The sequence below is a fragment of the Cyberlindnera jadinii genome (genome assembly GCF_001661405.1).
Source record: "Cyberlindnera jadinii NRRL Y-1542 unplaced genomic scaffold CYBJAscaffold_14, whole genome shotgun sequence".
NCBI lineage: Eukaryota > Fungi > Ascomycota > Saccharomycetes > Phaffomycetales > Wickerhamomycetaceae > Williopsis > Williopsis jadinii.
Window position 1 is genome coordinate 113,488 of NW_017963665.1, and position 17,063 is coordinate 130,550.

The 17,063-nt window shown below is 48.0% G+C and overlaps 11 protein-coding genes across 11 annotated transcripts; 6 read left to right on the forward strand and 5 right to left on the reverse strand.

The window, feature by feature from the left end:
* Positions 1–754: 754 nt before the first annotated feature.
* CYBJADRAFT_116644 (alcohol acetyltransferase) lies at positions 755–2,059 on the forward strand (the record flags this gene model as incomplete). Its single annotated transcript, XM_020212211.1, has 1 exon — positions 755–2,059. A coding segment is annotated over one exon (1,305 nt), but the record flags the coding sequence as incomplete, so codon positions are not given.
* A 92-nt stretch (positions 2,060–2,151) lies between these two features.
* CYBJADRAFT_169116 (phytanoyl-CoA dioxygenase family protein) lies at positions 2,152–3,128 on the reverse strand. The gene has a single exon (XM_020215649.1). The coding sequence runs from the start codon at positions 3,075–3,077 to the stop codon at positions 2,184–2,186; it is 894 nt and encodes a 297-aa protein (XP_020068789.1). The 5' UTR covers positions 3,078–3,128; the 3' UTR covers positions 2,152–2,183.
* A 155-nt stretch (positions 3,129–3,283) lies between these two features.
* On the forward strand, positions 3,284–4,671 carry TFA1 (transcription factor TFIIE subunit TFA1; the record flags this gene model as incomplete). Its single annotated transcript, XM_020217540.1, has 2 exons — positions 3,284–4,567; positions 4,592–4,671. Exons 1-2 carry the CDS (start codon positions 3,376–3,378, stop codon positions 4,669–4,671), a joined length of 1,272 nt encoding a protein of 423 aa, XP_020068790.1. The 5' UTR covers positions 3,284–3,375.
* Positions 4,672–4,843: 172 nt separating this feature from the next.
* On the reverse strand, positions 4,844–5,782 carry SED5 (t-SNARE syntaxin; the record flags this gene model as incomplete). The annotated part of the gene is made up of 1 exon (XM_020213823.1): positions 4,844–5,782. One exon carries the CDS (start codon positions 5,780–5,782, stop codon positions 4,844–4,846), a length of 939 nt encoding a protein of 312 aa, XP_020068791.1.
* Positions 5,783–5,876: 94 nt separating this feature from the next.
* On the forward strand, positions 5,877–7,772 carry RRB1 (ribosome biosynthesis protein RRB1). Its single transcript, XM_020217408.1, has one exon. It carries the CDS (start codon positions 6,176–6,178, stop codon positions 7,703–7,705), a length of 1,530 nt encoding a protein of 509 aa, XP_020068792.1. The 5' UTR covers positions 5,877–6,175; the 3' UTR covers positions 7,706–7,772.
* Positions 7,773–7,866: 94 nt separating this feature from the next.
* PNP1 (purine-nucleoside phosphorylase) lies at positions 7,867–8,853 on the forward strand. Its single transcript, XM_020215650.1, has one exon. The coding sequence runs from the start codon at positions 7,914–7,916 to the stop codon at positions 8,808–8,810; it is 897 nt and encodes a 298-aa protein (XP_020068793.1). The 5' UTR covers positions 7,867–7,913; the 3' UTR covers positions 8,811–8,853.
* A 47-nt stretch (positions 8,854–8,900) lies between these two features.
* Positions 8,901–9,911, reverse strand: SEC13 (GTPase-activating protein SEC13; the record flags this gene model as incomplete). Its single annotated transcript, XM_020213824.1, has 2 exons — positions 8,901–9,800; positions 9,909–9,911. 2 exons carry the CDS (start codon positions 9,909–9,911, stop codon positions 8,901–8,903), a joined length of 903 nt encoding a protein of 300 aa, XP_020068794.1.
* Positions 9,912–9,994: 83 nt separating this feature from the next.
* Positions 9,995–10,499, reverse strand: CYBJADRAFT_27701 (uncharacterized protein). The gene has a single exon (XM_020217619.1). It carries the CDS (start codon positions 10,414–10,416, stop codon positions 10,159–10,161), a length of 258 nt encoding a protein of 85 aa, XP_020068795.1. The 5' UTR covers positions 10,417–10,499; the 3' UTR covers positions 9,995–10,158.
* An 83-nt stretch (positions 10,500–10,582) lies between these two features.
* Positions 10,583–11,368, reverse strand: SDH2 (succinate dehydrogenase iron-sulfur protein subunit SDH2; the record flags this gene model as incomplete). Its single annotated transcript, XM_020212950.1, has 1 exon — positions 10,583–11,368. One exon carries the CDS (start codon positions 11,366–11,368, stop codon positions 10,583–10,585), a length of 786 nt encoding a protein of 261 aa, XP_020068796.1.
* Positions 11,369–13,173: 1,805 nt separating this feature from the next.
* On the forward strand, positions 13,174–14,452 carry CYBJADRAFT_27718 (phosphatidylinositol-specific phospholipase C). The gene has a single exon (XM_020217620.1). The coding sequence runs from the start codon at positions 13,494–13,496 to the stop codon at positions 14,394–14,396; it is 903 nt and encodes a 300-aa protein (XP_020068797.1). The 5' UTR covers positions 13,174–13,493; the 3' UTR covers positions 14,397–14,452.
* A 1,259-nt stretch (positions 14,453–15,711) lies between these two features.
* On the forward strand, positions 15,712–15,894 carry CYBJADRAFT_130790 (copper fist DNA-binding domain-containing protein; the record flags this gene model as incomplete). The annotated part of the gene is made up of 1 exon (XM_020212945.1): positions 15,712–15,894. A coding segment is annotated over one exon (183 nt), but the record flags the coding sequence as incomplete, so codon positions are not given.
* Positions 15,895–17,063: the final 1,169 nt, after the last annotated feature.

The window sequence follows — 17,063 nt, forward strand, 5'->3', positions numbered from 1 at the left end:
ATTATAGAAGTTTTGAAGTTACGGAGTGTTTACATCGAATTTCAGTGCAAAGTACCTTAAAGTCTTTGTGGTCATTCCGCGACAAACTCCAACGAAAAAACGCCTGGAAAGGTGTGCCTTAAAGCCTGATCTGACCAACTTCCCCGGCAGCCGGATTCCCTCCCCCCTTCTTACAAATAATTAATTCGCGCTATATAGGCATGTGCTAAATTTGATCAGTTGAGAGGAGCACTTTGGGCCTTTTTCTTCGGTTTTTTTGGAAGCACTTAGTCTTTTTGGTTCCAGGCCCAGGGCTTTTTCCATGGACATTTGGCAGACCACTTCGAAATGGTCAAAATTGATCTAAACGAATCTTGACTTTAACGCATGGAAATTATTGTCCATGCATGACCGTCAAGCTGAATCCCCCACCAATGTAGCTGAAATTGTAACTGGCTAATGCTTTTTATTATACGAGGCCCTCCACCTGATTGATCCAGAGAGGACACCATACACAAAGTCTCGTCCCCAAAGACTGTCTGTCGTACAAGCACTTCGTACCTTTGTCCGATGCACGGGGACGCCTACTCATGCATGGTCGTTAACAGTCGGAGTTGAAGGGCCCAGCTGCGATTCACCTTTTGAATTGGTCGTCGTTTAGCCCATACGCAGCTACCGTACACACGCAAATGTCCATATCCTGATATAAAAGAGGTTGGTGATCACGTAGACCACGAAGGACCGATCAGCTGGAAGCAAACATAGCCCAATGGACAAATTCATAGAGAGAGGACACGCCAGAAGAGCAGGCGGTGTTGAAAACTACTTCTGTATCCTTCAACGTCAACGTATATATAAGAACTTTGTTCTTATCGGGAGATTCAACGAGCCAATCTCCAAGGACTTGATCTCATATGCCTTGCGGAAGCTACTCTTATCGTATCCTATATTGGCGTGCTCAATCGTCACCACGGATTACTCAGATTTAACGGTACCACGTCCCGATCATGACTACGTGAAAGTGATGGACATGATCACATTGCAGGACGTGATGATGGACCTGCCACAGGAGATTGTCAACTGTAAGGACACTGAACAGCAGTTGAAGTTGTTGAATGATATCACCTGGGAGTACGGAGACGAGACTCCTCTGTGGAAGCTGGCAATGCTGGATGACAGGACCCTGTGCTATATATCAAACCACATCCTCTCGGATGGCACCACTGCAAAGAATTTGTTTGATAAATTGCAACAGTTGTTCAACGAATATGACCCGTCATCAACTGAGCTTCCTCCATACATCGTGGACTACTCGGCGGATTTTCAATCCATACCTCCATTACCAACGGCAATCGATGGTCTCTTGAACTACACGCCTCCATTATCTTTTCTTCCAGGTTACCTTTTGAACGTTTTGACGATTCGTACCTTGTGTTTCAAAGGAAAGACTTCGACGAGGGATGATACTCATTCTTACAGGGTCATACGCGTCGATTCTAAGCACGTTGAGTCAATCAAGAAGAAGTTGAAAGAACACAATGTCACCCTGACACCTTACTTGTTAACGGCAGCGTTGAACGCAATGTATACCAATGTCTTGAAGGACACATGGCTGGGTCTCATGGACGTTGTCATCCCATGTAACTCTAGACAGTTCCTGCCAGACAACAAACGTCTACAGGACTCTCAGTTATTCGGGTCCATCACTGCGGGCTCTCATCTCTGGTATCCACCTTTGAAACAGCTCTCATGGGCAAATATAAACTATACAAATGGAATCTTCCAGTACTGCAGAGCTGCAAGACACTACTTGTATGGAATGGGGATTTTGTTTACTGACTTCATGACGAAGAGAACCAACCTAGACAAGCTGATTGGTGATGCCACAATGAATCAAACAAGGGGTGGTTTGAACTTCTCCAACATTGGTGTTATCCCACAGTACCCGAGCGAGAAGTATTCACTTGAAGACGTGATATTTGCGAAGAATTCACATGGTACTATCAACGCCTTCTCGCTGAGTGCTTGCTCCACTTCGAACGGGCTGACACTGGTCTTTACCATGGCAGATGGCACTGTTCCTAAGGAGAAGTTTGATCAAATCGCAACCACGCTAGAGGCAAATATACTGAGCTTTGCATAGGCACTGATACATATCAAGCTCTATGTATATTAGCATTATTATTATATTCTTATTATCATATTCACATTTCAAGCTTTGTAAAGTTTGCACCACCAGATGGAGGCACCTGGAGCCAGTTCTTCGAGTCGTACTCTGCAACTCCGTCAATGACATGGAATGCATACGCGTATCTCGAGCTATTGCTCAAGTTCAAGTTACTTCTATGCAACACGGAGTTGTGGATAAGCACAAGGGAACCCTTTGGACACTCAACCAGCTTGTAGCCTTCTTCCGTGTTTTCGTACGTCTCTTCCTTGTCTTCATCGACAGAGATGAACTCAGTAGTGACGGTGCCATTGTCCAGGGTCTTTCTAACAAATCTCTTCACTATCGGTGTGGTCTTATGGCTTCCAGGCAAGTAGCTCAAACACCCATTCTCAATGGTGCAGTCCTCCAGTGCAAACCAAAACCCAACGGCGGTTTGCGGGTTTGTATATAGAAACACACCATCTTGATGCGATGGAACCTCACCACCAATCTGAGGCTGTTTGCAGATAATCATACTTTGGAGCACACGGGGGTCCTTAAACCCCAGCTTTTGAACAATCTCGACGTTCTCAGGGGTGATTGTGACGTCGTGGAAGAGCTTATCCTTCATGTGCAACCCGTGCCCAATCTTGTTTATGGCCAGGGTCTTTGGCTTGATGAGCTGATTCTTCTCATCAAACGCTCCGGGCTCCAGGAAGAAGGACACCTTGTCAGAGCTCTCCAGAAAGTAATTATCCCCAACGTGTGACTCACCAACTTTCGATCCCGTGGTGAACTTGGTCAGCGGGTGGCTCTTGATGTCAAAGTCCTCGATGAGCTCATGCGTATGCCTCATGAGCTCGCAAACCTGTTCCTCCGACAAGAAGTTCTTGATGCACAGACATCCCTCCCTGTTGAAAGTATCAACTTGCTCCTGTGTGAAAGTCATTGTCGCCTCTTCTTATGTATTTTCAGTCCAATTCAGGAGCTTCTGCTGAAATGTTGATGTTTGTTGATTAGATTTCGTACGATAAAACGATTTGGGTGCGCAGGCTCGCTCTCCGCTGCCAAACGAGAAAAAAAAACTCGTCCGAGACGCTCGAGAATTTTTGTAGGCGGGCCAGCACAAAATTGATCAACAACAGCATCAACATCAACGACAACAGCATCAACAACGGCAAGAACAGCCGGGCTTATCATCACAGACCGTGGAGCAACGCTGAAGGAAACACACCGCGACGTCGACAATGGACTCCACAGTGAAAGAGCTGATACGATACGTCTCCCGAGGATTCTACGGAAGACCCTATGTCCTTATCTTGGACGCTGTTCTGGTACACTCTGTGTTGTCGGAGGACGACCTGTCTCACCTACTGGGGATCCAGAGGAAGGAGCTGCGCTCGCTGTGCAACAAGCTGATAGATGATAGGCTGCTGAACATACACGTGCAAAGAGAAGAGGGCATGAACGGCATGCGTCCGACTACAAAGACGTACTATTTCATCCACTTCACAGAGGCCATTGATGCGGTGAAGTGGAAAGTCCATCAGGTTGTACAAGGGGTTCAGCAACACATCAAGGCGGACTCGTCTCCACAAGGGTATATCTGCCCCATATGTAAGACGAAGTACTCACAGCTGGATGCGGTGGCGCTGTTGAACTTTGAGAAGAATGAGTTCATCTGCTCCTTGTGTAATGAGGTGCTGGTTGAAGACGACTCCGGCAAGGTGGCGAAGGAGAATCAGCTCAAGTACTCGAACCTGATGAAGCAGCTGGAGCCTCTGATCAACTACCTCCGTAAGATCGATGAGCACACCATTCCTGAGAACAACTTTGCCACATCGCTATCGAAGATGGTGCCTGCGGTGGCTTCCACAACGGCGTCGTACACGGTGTCCAACTTCAGAAAGAACACGAGAATGTTTGACAGAAACTCGTACCTCAACAACGCTTCCTCCATGGTTGCCGGAGCTAGATCTCAGGCCACGTTGCACGTCAACATATCTGCTGATGGTGATGATCTACAGAGGGAGAAGCAGGCAATTGAGCAGGAGGAGAAGCGGAAACAAAACGCATTGCCATCATGGCACGAGGAGTCCACAATTGGTAAATCTCTTGGTAAGCTGGACCAAGACGAAGGTGAAGAGCCTGAGGTTAAGTTGGAAGATGCAACGGCAGCGACGACAGATGCGAACCAGGAAGCTGCCGTAGAACAAGAACAGGATCAACATTCAGAGGTTACCGATACTGGTGCGTCGACATCCACTACTGCCAATGCTGTTGAACCTGCTGGTGAAGTTGATAGAGAGGCACAGGAGGCATTGGCTGCATACTATGCACAGTTGGATCAAAAGGCTAAGGAGGATGCAGATGAGGAGGACTTTGATGAAGATTTCGACGAGGATGAAGAGTTTGATGATTTTGAAGACGTTGACATCGGTGAGAACGTAGCAACAAACACAGCACAAACTCTAGAGAACCAGACGAGCCAAGAAGTCAATGACATTGTTGAGGAGATTGAATTTGACAGCGATGAGGAATAAGACATCTATGGGCATCTACAGGAGAAAGCGAACAAAATACATACGCAACGAAGCCACAACAAGACCAAACATGAAGACGTATACTTAATCTATGTCCAAAAAATGCACCATTTCATCAGACTCTTCGTGGAGACCACCTATGGAGTCGCTCCTATTCACGTAGTATATATCTCTAATTAACCATAATCCACAGGATAAAGAACACCAGAAGAACACTGAAGATCTTGAGATATAGCCATCTGTTATTGCTAATGTTGTTGAAATACTTCAGAAGCTCCCTCTGCGCGCCAACAATGTTCATGTCGATGTCTTCGACGTTGCTGTCGATACGCTGAACCTGTTCACTCTGCTCATTAACCATAGTGGCCAGCTGCTGGAACAGTTGACCCACCTGGTTGATCGACGATTCGATCGTTTCCACTGCAAGGTTACGGTCCTGGAGGTACTCCTGGCCTTGTTCCTCCAGCAGTTGCATCTGTTGATCTTGCGGTAATGACAACAGAGCTTCATTCGCAGACGCGTGTGCTCCGGTATCGAACAGGAACGGGTTATCTGCCGTGGTCTGCTGCACCAGCTGTGAGTTCTGTAGCGAGGAAAAGAACTTCTCCTTACGTGATTTGTTCTGCAATTCCGTCTTTTGTCTCGTCTCCAGCACTTCCTTGAAGTTACCACTGACGTTTCTCATTCTCGTGTTCAGCAGCTGCACAACGTTGGACGAGTTCTTCTTCATGTCGCTATTCGCCATATCACCACCGCTCTTCAGGTACTCCTGCAACCCCTTCAGCGACTTCTCAATCTTGAAGATGTCCTGCTTGATAACATACGTCAACTCTGAGATCTCCACAGGGTTGTCATCAAACAGCGGCTTCTTCTTCGCCAACAGCGCCAACTTACCCAGAAGCTCGGACGTGCGCGAGATGTCCTTCGCAATCTCGGACGCTCTTATCTGGAACTGCGACTTGTTGATCTGTGGTTGTTGCTGTGATGCCTGCTGCTGCTGTTGTTGTTGTTGTTGTTGTTGTTTGGACACACGCTTGTTAAAGGATACAACACACTGCTGGAACTCCAACGTCCGGTCCTGGATGTTCTGTGGCGTGTGTGGTGCGTACATCGTGTTCTTCTGTGTTCAGCTCTTCACCAAAAGCTTCGTATTCGACCCCAAAGCGACTCCCCAGACGGCTTTTGGCCTTGTTCCCTTCCCTGTGGTTTCGGTATGAATTCGCTGTTGTTTGTGCCTGGCGGTGGTGTTGGAACCGTTGGGCGGAGGCGCTTTGCCTGGGAAACCGCACACACCGCGAAACAGCACACGCCGCCAAATCCGGGGGCCCATCGCCACCGGAAGTGCCTCGATAAAATTTTCCTACGCTCTTTTTTTTTCCCGCCGTGTTTGTGTCTCTCTTTGTGTTTTGTGTCGATGACCTGGTGACCACTCTCTTTTTTCCTTGTTTGGCTGCTTTTGATTGGTTGTTAACCACCAGCTTGCTTTCTGACCTGAGTGTTGACGATGTCGAAGAGAACAGCAGAGGAGACGAGCGCAGACAGAAACACGGCCTTGAAGGGCAGTGCGGGCGCCGTGCCAGAGACACATGCTGGCGTGGAAGGTGATGACGTTGAGATGGGCGAGTTCGAGGACCCGTACAGCGATGAGTACGAGTCTGAGGAGGAGATCATCGAGGTGGACGACCAGGACGATGATGGCGAAGGCGATGATGAGATTGCCGATGCGCAAGACGTGATTGCGAAGGATGAGGAGCAGGAGAAGCAGGAGGCGGAATCGACGCTCTACCTGCCACACAGATCCAGACCGCTGGGCCCAGATGAGGTTTTGGAGGCCGATCCGACGGTTTACGACATGCTGCACACGGTGAACCTGCCATGGCCATGCCTCACGCTGGATGTCCTGCCGGACCACCTGGGCGACGAGAGAAGAGCGTTCCCGGCATCTGTGTACCTGGCGACCGCTACACAGGCGCAGAAGAAGAAGGACAACGAGTTGATTCTGCTGAAGCTGAGCCAATTGAGCAAGACGCTGGTGAAGGATGAAGATGGCGACGACGACGACGACGACAACGAAGACGAAGACGCGTACGACGGCGAACCTGTGATGGAATCCGAAACCTTACCACTACGTGATACGACGAATAGAATCAGAGTCTCACCACACGCTGCATCCACTGGTGAGTACTTCACTGCGACGTCAAGCGAAACAGGAGAAGTTCTAATCTACGACCTCAGCCCACAGTACAAGTCGTTCGACTCGCCAGGCTACACCATTCCAAAGGCTGCAAAGAGACCTATCCACACGGTCAGAAACCATGGTAACGTGGAAGGCTATGGTTTGGATTGGTCTCCATTGATCAAAACAGGTGCATTGCTTTCAGGTGACTGCTCTGGAAGAATCTTCTTGACCAACAGAACTAGTTCCAACTGGGTCACCGACAAGACGCCATTTACAGTGGACAATAACGAATCCATTGAAGATATCCAATGGTCCAAAGCTGAGCAGACAGTCTTTGCAACGGCCGGCACGGATGGCTACATAAGAATCTGGGACACCAGATCCAAGAAGCACAGACCTGCGATTAGTGTTGTCGGTTCCAAGACCGACATCAACGTCATCTCATGGAGTGAGAAGATCAACTACCTGTTGGCATCCGGTGATGATGATGGTAAGTGGGGCATCTGGGACTTGAGAAACTTCAAACCAGGGGCCTCGGTATCCCCAGTGGCTCAATACGATTTCCACCAATCAGCCATCACCTCTATTGCATTCAACCCTCTGGATGAATCCATTGTTGCTGTGTCCTCCGAGGACAACACCGTGACGCTATGGGACATGTCTGTCGAAGCTGACGACGAGGAAGTCAAGCAGCAGAAGAGTGAAACCAAAGAGCTGGAGGAGATCCCACCACAGCTGTTGTTCGTTCACTGGCAAAAGGACGTCAAGGAGGTCAAGTGGCACAAACAGATCCCAGGTGCCTTGGTTAGTACCGGCACTGACGGGCTGAACGTTTGGAAGACCATCAGTGTTTAACGTCTGTTTAATAATCAAAATGAGATATATTTGTCTGTAATATATAATAGAGACGTCAGTGTGGTTGTATGCACAATAAAATGTCCCGTGGGGGTTTCTCTGCATCAAAATTGGACATGTCTCCTTTAGCCATCGCACTTAGCCATCGCACTTAGCCATCTCACTTAGCCATAACATTCAGCAGAACAACAGGATCACCAGACAGAATATGATCACAGACCCACAGGAATTCTACAAGAAACTGGAGGACGCAGCGAGCTACACACGCTCAAAGATTGACGGGTTTGCGCCACAAGTGCTCATCATTTGTGGGTCTGGTTTAGGAGGGATCTCGTCGCTTATCTCCAACAAGATTGCGATTCCATATGGGACAATTCCAGGGTTCAAGACGTCAACGGTTCAAGGACACGCCGGAGAGTTGCAATTCGGGTTCATCGGGACCAACAGGGTCCCTGTCATGTGTATGGTTGGTCGCTTGCACTACTATGAAGGGTATGAGTTCGAAGATGCCACTTTCGGCGTCAGACTGGCAAAGGAGCTTGGGTGCGACACGGTGTTCGTTACCAACGCCGCCGGTGGTGTTAGAAAGGGGTTCAAGCCCGGCGATTTGATGGTCATTAGTGATCACATATACTTTGCCGGGTTCAGTGGATCACACCCTCTCCGTGGTCCCAACCTTGAGAAGCTGGGAGAGAGATTTGTCCCAATGAGCGATGCCTATGATCACTCCTTGAGAAAGACGTTCTTCGACAGCGCCAGAGCTCTGGGAATCACTAGAAGTATCCATGAAGGGACCTATTTCTTTGCAGCAGGGCCTACGTTTGAGTCTAGGGCGGAGGTTCGTGCGATCAGAACCCTGGGAGGTGACTCTGTTGGAATGAGTACCGTTCCTGAGGTGATCGTTGCAAGACACGCAGGCCTGAGAGTGTTTGCACTCAGTCTCATCACGAACTCATGTGTCGACACACCAGCTCCTTCTGCGCTGGAGGATGATCCAGTGGCGATGGATGACGGCATTGCATCTCATAAAGAAGTTTTAGAATACGCCAACGAGGCCTCAAAGGACGTTGAAAGAATTATTCAACATGCAATCAACAGTCTTTGAGCCCGTTATACAGATTATAACTTAGATAGATCTAATGCATCCATTCATTTTGTTTCCTCACTATTAAATCAAACGAAAGGGACCGAGACATTATTCGTCAATTTGACCAGCACTCTCCCACTTCCCATCAACGTTTTCTCTCCACAGTGTCACTCTGTTATCACCACCAGAGATTGCCAGAATATTTCCAGACAAACTCCAGCTTGCTCTCCAGACAACGTCTGGGAACTTCTCCTCCGTGAGGAGTTGTTTCTTCCAGACGGCACCTGGTTGATCCTGTGTCCAAATGATCACAGTGCGGTCTTGTGAAGCAGAAGCAATGTAAGAGCGGACAAGCACCGATGGTGACCATGCAACGTCTCTAACCCAGTCGGAGTGTCCTTCCAAGGTGTGTTCCAACAGGTAGCTCTTTGTCTCTGGAGAGTACTTCCAGATCTTGACCAGGTTATCGCAACCACCAGAGACAAACCTACGTTCGTGTTGTTGCTTGTCAGTGGTATCAACGGCAGATGACGCAGCGACAGGTGGCGCCCAGGTGGCAGAGTTCACGCCAATGGCGTGTGCATTGTCAACAACGGTGGATGCTGTAGTACCGTCCTCCTTGTACTCAACAATGGAGATCCTACCATCAGAGGACGTGACGAGCAGCAGAGCGCCGTATTCATGAGGAGCCCAGGACACACTATTCACGCTCGCATGGTGCACCGCATGCTCTGAGATTATTGACCATCTCCCTTGGTCCTCCTTCCAGATGAGCACCTTACCGTCATAGGACGCAGATGCTAAGATAACACCAAACTTAGGGTGTGCCCAACTGACCTGCCAAACCGGACCGTCGTGTCCTCTGAGCGTCTCGAGAAGCTTATGACCCTCGTCTGAAACCTCAAAGATCTTGATGGACTTGTCGGACGAGCATGTCGCAAGACGCTTCCCGTAGTAGTCCAGGACTGCGTCGTGGATCAAGTCATCATGGGCGTTGCCGATGGTGACCTTGGACGATGTTAGTAAACACAGGATCATAACAGAACACAGACACCTCTAAATCAAAGGAGTGGATGCTGTCTGGCGAGACACGGAGGCCAGCACGTGAAAACATACCATATTGGAAGTGTTACGGGTGTGTGTGAAGTTCAATTGACAAAGAGAGATTCCGGTTTCCCAAGCTAACGTTAAAGGGGAGGAGTTTCAGTCCGTTGTGTTACTGTGTTGTTGATGCTCTCGCGCTGGCCCGTCCCCCTACGTGTTGGCCTCGGTGGTCGTTGTGGGAATTTTCCGTGGACAAATTGCGGTGCTGCGCGAACCAGACAGGTTTGCGCCATTCCGCGACAATTGCCCGATTCAGCGTTTGTTAGTGGTTTGGCGCTCTCAAGGGCATCAACGCAGGTACTATAGCACGACAATGGTAACAAAAGGAATATGGATACTTGAGATTGGAGATAAATATATATATAATGGTGGATATGAACAAGCAGACACACACACACACACACGAAAAATATTCAAATATTTTATTAGAGTCGTCACGAGATGTCATAAACAAATAAAAAGAAGAAGAGTAGTAAAGCGTAGAGCCATGGCCATTCTCCAGAGAAACAAACAGGTCCATGTATATCCAGCTGTGCGAGTACCCGTCTTCCTCAGCACATTCCAAAAATGCCCCTCCTCCAATATCTTTTATAACGTTGAAAACTATAGTGGAAAACAATGCAACACCTTCATCGAGAAGAGCAAAACTCTCTCGCCTCGCCCCGTTTTAAATGTATGTAGTAATTTTAACCCTCCAATGAGAGACCCTTCTTGATCTCAGCAATGGCCTTACCTGGGTTCAAACCCTTCGGACATGTTCTTGTACAGTTCAAGATGGTGTGACATCTGTACAAGGACATTGAGTTTTGCAAGAGTTCTCTTCTCATGTGGGTGGCTTCGTCTCTACTGTCAATCAACCATCTGTATGCTTGCATCAACACAGCAGGACCCAAGTACTCTTGCTGATTCCACCAGTAGGATGGACAACTGGTGGAACAACAAGCACACAAAATACATTCGTACAAACCATCCAACTTCTTTCTGTCAGCAATGGATTGCAAGTTCTCCTTACCATCCTCTGGGACAGTGTCACGCTGGAGGTATGGCTGAATGGACTTGTATTGCTTGTAGAAGTGTGTCAGATCCGGAACAAGGTCTCTGACGACGAACATGTGTGGCAATGGGTAAATCTTTGTGTTCTTGCTAGTGTCGCGGTCAATACGGCACAAACAGGCAAGTGTGTTACGACCACCAATGTTCATGGCACAGGAACCACAGATACCCTCACGGCACGATCTTCTAAAGGTCAATGTGGCATCTTGTTCGTTTTTGATCTTGAGAAGGGCATCAAGAACCATAGGACCACAATCGTTCAAGTCAATCTTGTACTCTTGCAATCTTGGCTTCTCCTCCGGAGTGTCTGGTGACCAACGGTAAATGTTGAAGGTCTTGATGAGTGGTGCCTTTTCAGTCGTCGAGGCAAGACCACGGGAAAGGAGTGGAGTAACGGTAACAAAGCGCTTTGCAAACATTGCTTCTTGATTAGACTGGTTCAGAGTAAAACAAGAGAAGAGTGAGGGAAAGAAGAAAAAATTGAAGCCAATGGAAATAGTTTTACCTTTAACCATGGGAGAGCCTCCTCAACTGGCGTCTGCTGTGGTCATCGGTCCCGTAGTGCGGAAACGGTAGACCCAACACTTTTTACAGCGAAAACCTCCGGGGCAGAGCGTAAGCAAAACCCCATTTTCCGGGATTGTGATTGGCTCGGTTCATATTGCCTGCGGTGTAAGGATGTTGCTGACAATCAAAGACTTCCTGCACACTTTTAAATTTTCCCGCGTTTGTACAAGTCGTTTGCGCGACAATTGGAATCCAAATGTGTACACGGGGTACCAACCCACTGCCACACAAAAAAGTACTAGGGAAAGTATAAGTAAAATCAGGAGGTGGGCAATGGGGACCTGGCCGTATACGATTGGTTCAGCAGTATACAGAAATTGGCGGTGTGTAAATTTGTTGTTCAATGCGCACTAAGTGTATCACAATTGAGCCAATGTCGTCATGAGCCCGGAGTTTCTGACTTCCAAGATTGGGCGACATCAAACGTGATTCACCCATAGAGTCATACCCCAGGCACGCTTTTTCAACCTCTTGTACAGCTTTCTCATCGCTGTTACAAGGGAACTAAAATGGTGCGCGTGCCGGTGTTCCAGACGGGTTTTCACACCCAATAACGTGCGCCAACCGGAAATGATTACCCCGGTAAAAGTAGTGAAGCGCAGCCTATGCCAATTCTTCCTTTTTTGCTTAGCTTAGGCTCTAACATGTTTTAGACGTGGAGAAAGGGGGGAGGGGGTGGTGCTATGGAGAATTCACCCATTACAAAGGCTCAGCCATACTAGTTGCTGATTTGAGCGGTGACAATTGGGTACGAGGATTTTTTGGCATCGTGAGATTTGTCAATCTATGACTAAGGATTAGATCTACACCGGTTATCGGTGTACAGTTGATTCTTTACAGGCAGAGGCCTGTAGTCAACCATACCTTAGGAAACGGAGAGATGGGAAGAATATGTCTCTCTATGATTGACCTTTGGATCTTTGCATTTGGTGGTAATCTTCAAATGTGAATGCTCTTCAGCGAGCCTTCTGTAGTGGCCATAAACAAAGAGAGTGTACCCAATGCCCACACAACACATTGGATGTTCAACACAGCTTGTGTTGGACAGTGCATCTCATTGGTCACCACATGTGAGGTACTAGCAACGTGTAACCTCGGAGGGTATGGTCAAGCCTTCCAATATTGTCTTGCTCCAAGCCAATCTGTACTAAAGCACTTCTAAACTTGTCCCGATTTGAAGGACAGTGTGGTTGATTGGTTTTCTACAATTGAACAAATACCTCCGAATAGTTGAACAAAGTAGATAATCCTCACCAGGACGAGGTACAGAACAAAGTGAACCATGGCAAACAATCTTCTCATCCTCTTTAAATTTCCCTATGTGAGACGCGCTACCTTGTCGTGAAAACACATCAAATTTGGCCCAGCGCCGCAAACTCTGAAGAACCGAAAATCGCAAACAAACGAGATCTAAGGAGAGCTCATGTGGTGTCTGGATGATTCCAGGCGCACAGCTGTGAACGTTACGGACACCTCCACGAGGAATGAGAGGTGCGAGCACAGCAATGTAATCATCCGCATGAATAAACTGTGCTGTCCTTTTTACATGCTCACAAATGAGGTGAGAACATATCCGCTATAATGTTCATTGTCACCTTTTGAGCGTGCAATGTGTGCTACATCTCAAACCTTTGCTGCTGAATTTAACCAGCGTAACCACTATGAGACAAGAGGCGCAAAAAAATAAACGACAAACCATGCTAACAGCGCGCGCGTCAGGTGCCAAAAGCTTCTCTGTCATGTGTACGATCGCTGAGGAGAAGCAAGGTGAAATTCCAAGGATACCCTGAAATTGCAAAGACGTCCGACAAGAAAGAAGAGGCCAGAAAAAGGAAGACTGGAAAAAACATACAGTAGGAAAGCAATTCCATATTCTTCTACGTCCCCTTGTTTGTTGTCAATTCCTGCTCACAATTGTCTCCTTCAATTAAACACGAGCTCAAGTTAAAGGCACAAAACACAGCAATACACCAAGCAATGGTTAACTACGGTGAATGGATGCGCGATGTCAACGATGACACGCTGTTGTCAACTCTGTCTCTACCAGGTACACACAACGCGGCGGCCTGCCACACTGCGCTCCCATCAGTGCAATGTCAAGGCGCCAGTGTTAAGGACCAGCTGAACAACGGTGTTCGTTTCCTGGACATTCGTCTCTCCAAGAACATTCTTAAGAGTGACGAGGCTGACCAAAAGAACCTCATTGTGTGCCATGGCAAGTTTCCCGTTAAACTCTTGGGCAATGTGTACTTGAAGGACGTTCTCAGTGACGTTTTCAAGTACCTGGAGGAGCACAGTTCCGAAACTGTTATCGTTAGTTTGAAACAGGAGGGAAACGGGTCCTGGGACAATGATCAAGATGAGTTTGGCAATTTGATTTGGGACAAGTATGTCAGCCCAAACCACGACCGCTGGTACCTTGGTACGGACATCCCTCGCCTGAGAGACTGTAGGGGTAAGGCCATCTTGTTCCGCAGATTTGGCGTGAAGAACGAGGAGCGCAAGAACCAATTTGGCGTTGACGCTGCCTGGTGGAGCTACAACTGTACCCACGATGATCGTGGTGCCCTCCAGATCCAGGACTTTTGCGAGATTAGCAGCGTCGACGACATTGCAAAGAAAGCTGAGTATGTGAAGAGCTTATCCAAGGCGGCTGTTGAACACAACAGCACCAATCCGGGCGATGCAAAGCTCTTTGTGAATTTCTGCTCAGGGTCCAACTTCTTTGACCCGAACTGCTGGCCTTCCAAGGTTGCCCAAGGCTTGAACGAGCAAGGCATTGCAGAGTCCTTTGGCAAAGGAAGTGGGATTATCGTTTTGGATTACGCGGAGGAGTCAGAATGGAACCTGGTGAGGGAACTGGTTGACAAGAACTTTTGAGAGGAGCTTTTAACAAACGACAGTCAAACGAACCGGTTAATTGAATGAACCGGTTAATCGAAACACTTTGAAAGCTGTAGAACTGTCCAGAGGTGCGGAGCAGACCACCACACTTATCAAGGGTTCAACCGCTTACAGGCACCAACAAACAAAGCTGTGAGGCAGTCGCAAAGGTTTGTATGGGAAAGCGGTGCAATTCCTGCATAAGCTCTATGCGATCGAGTGGCTAAAGCGGATCAGTAGCACCACACAAAAAGAAATGAAGGCGGCAAAAGTGTGGATCTCCCACGTTAATTCAATGACCAACTTCCCCAGCCGCTGTGAACATGGTCAGAGTGTGGAATCTTAGCCACACCAAGAGGTGTTCATGAAAGTACGAAGAGTAATCACGTTCTTTTGTTCCATTATACAGCGAGTTAAAGAATATGTCCATTAAGTAAATGTGCCCGTCTCTGTCTCCTCCCCACGCAGAGCTCAGGCACTCAGAAACGTATTTTTTCCCGTTGTGGCGGGTGGCAGTTGCGTTTCCTCGATAGGCAGAGGCAAAAGTCTCTTTGTATTTTCGCCTTTTGTCTCAACCTCAGCTTTGTTGTTTTAGTCATCGTTCATGCAGAGAGGGACATCAAGTGCGAAAAGCGCCCACAGAGAGAGATTCTGCTTAAACGGTGCAGAAGCTCTGGATTCCACCAGGAGGTAAAAATTTCAGCTCCAGCAGAGCCAAAGAGAGCCCACGAGAACACACAGTTCATCAGCCCAATGAGCCCACCACATAACGCGTACCTGTAGAAGATCCGTAGTGTTCCAACCACCAAGTTCCCTCTGTTAAATCCGCCAACCTCCCCCCTCTGCTCTGCGCTGTGCTTTATTTTATACCCATTGCAGTGTGTCTTTTTCTTCTAATTCCGGTTTAATTTTGAGGGCCCCAACGCCCGCCCCCCTTCTGTACAGGATTTTTTTTCTTCTTTTACCCGTTTCCCACTTCTCTTCTCTTCTTTTTTCCCTTTTCCCTCTCTTTCATAGAAAAAACAGCAAGACATTCAACGAATATCGGACAAATCTCACACACAGAGTACACGTTTTAGCTCACTGCACACACTCTGTACCAGCTTCCTTTCACGTCAACAAGTTTCATTGGTTTAATCTCTGTACTTTGGTGTATTTTCTTTGGCTTTCCTTTGTCTTAATTCAATTCTGAGAGGGTGATCATACGAAACCCGGAAAAGTTTCTTGTGGAGTGAGTGTTTTCGAGGGAGGAAAAGAGCCCATATATAAAATTTTTGCTTGTTAGAGAAAGAACCCCCTGGATATCGGAACGATGGTGCTCATTGGTGGTGTCAAATATGCCTGCGAGCGTTGTATCAGAGGCCACAGAGTCACAACGTGTAACCACACCGATCAGCCACTGATGATGATCAAGCCAAAGGGCCGTCCTTCGTCACAGTGCAAGCACTGTAAGGAGATGAGAAAGTCCAAGAACTCGCACTCCACCGGGGCGTGCACCTGTGGCAAGAAGACGAACAAGGTTGCCGCAGTGACGAAACACTGTGGTTGTGAAGCTGGCAAACCGTGCCAGTGCCATTCAAAGAGAAGCACACAACGGAAGGCAGCAGCAGCAGCCGCAGCTGCCAATGGTAGTGCCGGAGGCGATAGCGTCTCATCGACGGCAACTCCACAGAGCTCGACTGGCGTCTCTGGCGTATCGCTAACACCGTCTCCGATCCCACTGGCTTCGAAGCCAACGGTGGGAACGGCCTCAGTGGCCACAACAGCGTCGTCGTCAACGCCCTTGTCAACGTCCATGCCAGCATCAACGTCAACGGCCAAGACCACAGGTGTCCGCCAAATAGGCATGGACCCGCTGAGCAACGCCAAACCTGTGTCACAGAGTACGAGAACAAGGGTTGGTGAGGTGAGCGTTCCCCTTGAGGAGTATATCCCACAGAAGAATGACGGCGTGGGAAGCGTTAATGACAAATTTCCTGCCTTCTTCCAGGACGTTCCTCTGCCGTTTGAGCCTGGCCATGGGTTATTGGATCTGTTTACCGATACGAGAAAGGACATTGGAGTGAAGCGCTCCATGTCTTCGGCATCAACACATTCGGAGGCGCCATCACTGAGCTCGAGACCCTCACAGAGTAGCATACACCATCCACACTATTATTCTCCAATGATACACAAACCCCAAAACCAATCACAGTCCAACATGCTCTTTGGTGGCATAGAGAGAAGAGATACGTCGGATTCGTTACGTGACGATGCTAGTATACACAGTGTCGAAGTGCTATCGTTGACACCCACATTCATGGACATACCTGACTTGTCAAGTGCTCCTGCTTCTTCATTCTTGAGAAAGAGAACACAGTCTTCGCAGAATTTGAATCACTCACACTCACACTCTCAGCTACATGTTCACACCGATAGCATTAGCAGTAATCTGAACAATAACGTTAACGGAATGAACATTATGCCTAACACGACGACAAATCCGTTCATAGAGTATAACCCACTCGTTTCACCTTCTGTGTCGACAACAGCAACGACTAATTATAATGATGACGTGACAGATGTATTATCATCTCTAACAAGCCCAAAGGAGATCCAGGAAATGAATAATGGCCAAAAACAACAAAAACAACAAGAACAACAACAACAACAACAACAGACAAC

Excerpts from the sequence above, each read along its gene's own strand:
- CYBJADRAFT_27718 (XM_020217620.1), top strand. The coding sequence starts at position 13,494 with ATGGTTAACTACGGTGAATGGATGCGCGATGTCAACGATGACACGCTG.
- CYBJADRAFT_27701 (XM_020217619.1), bottom strand. The coding sequence starts at position 10,416 with ATGGACCTGTTTGTTTCTCTGGAGAATGGCCATGGCTCTACGCTTTAC.
- RRB1 (XM_020217408.1), top strand. The coding sequence starts at position 6,176 with ATGTCGAAGAGAACAGCAGAGGAGACGAGCGCAGACAGAAACACGGCC.
- CYBJADRAFT_169116 (XM_020215649.1), bottom strand. The coding sequence starts at position 3,077 with ATGACTTTCACACAGGAGCAAGTTGATACTTTCAACAGGGAGGGATGT.
- PNP1 (XM_020215650.1), top strand. The coding sequence starts at position 7,914 with ATGATCACAGACCCACAGGAATTCTACAAGAAACTGGAGGACGCAGCG.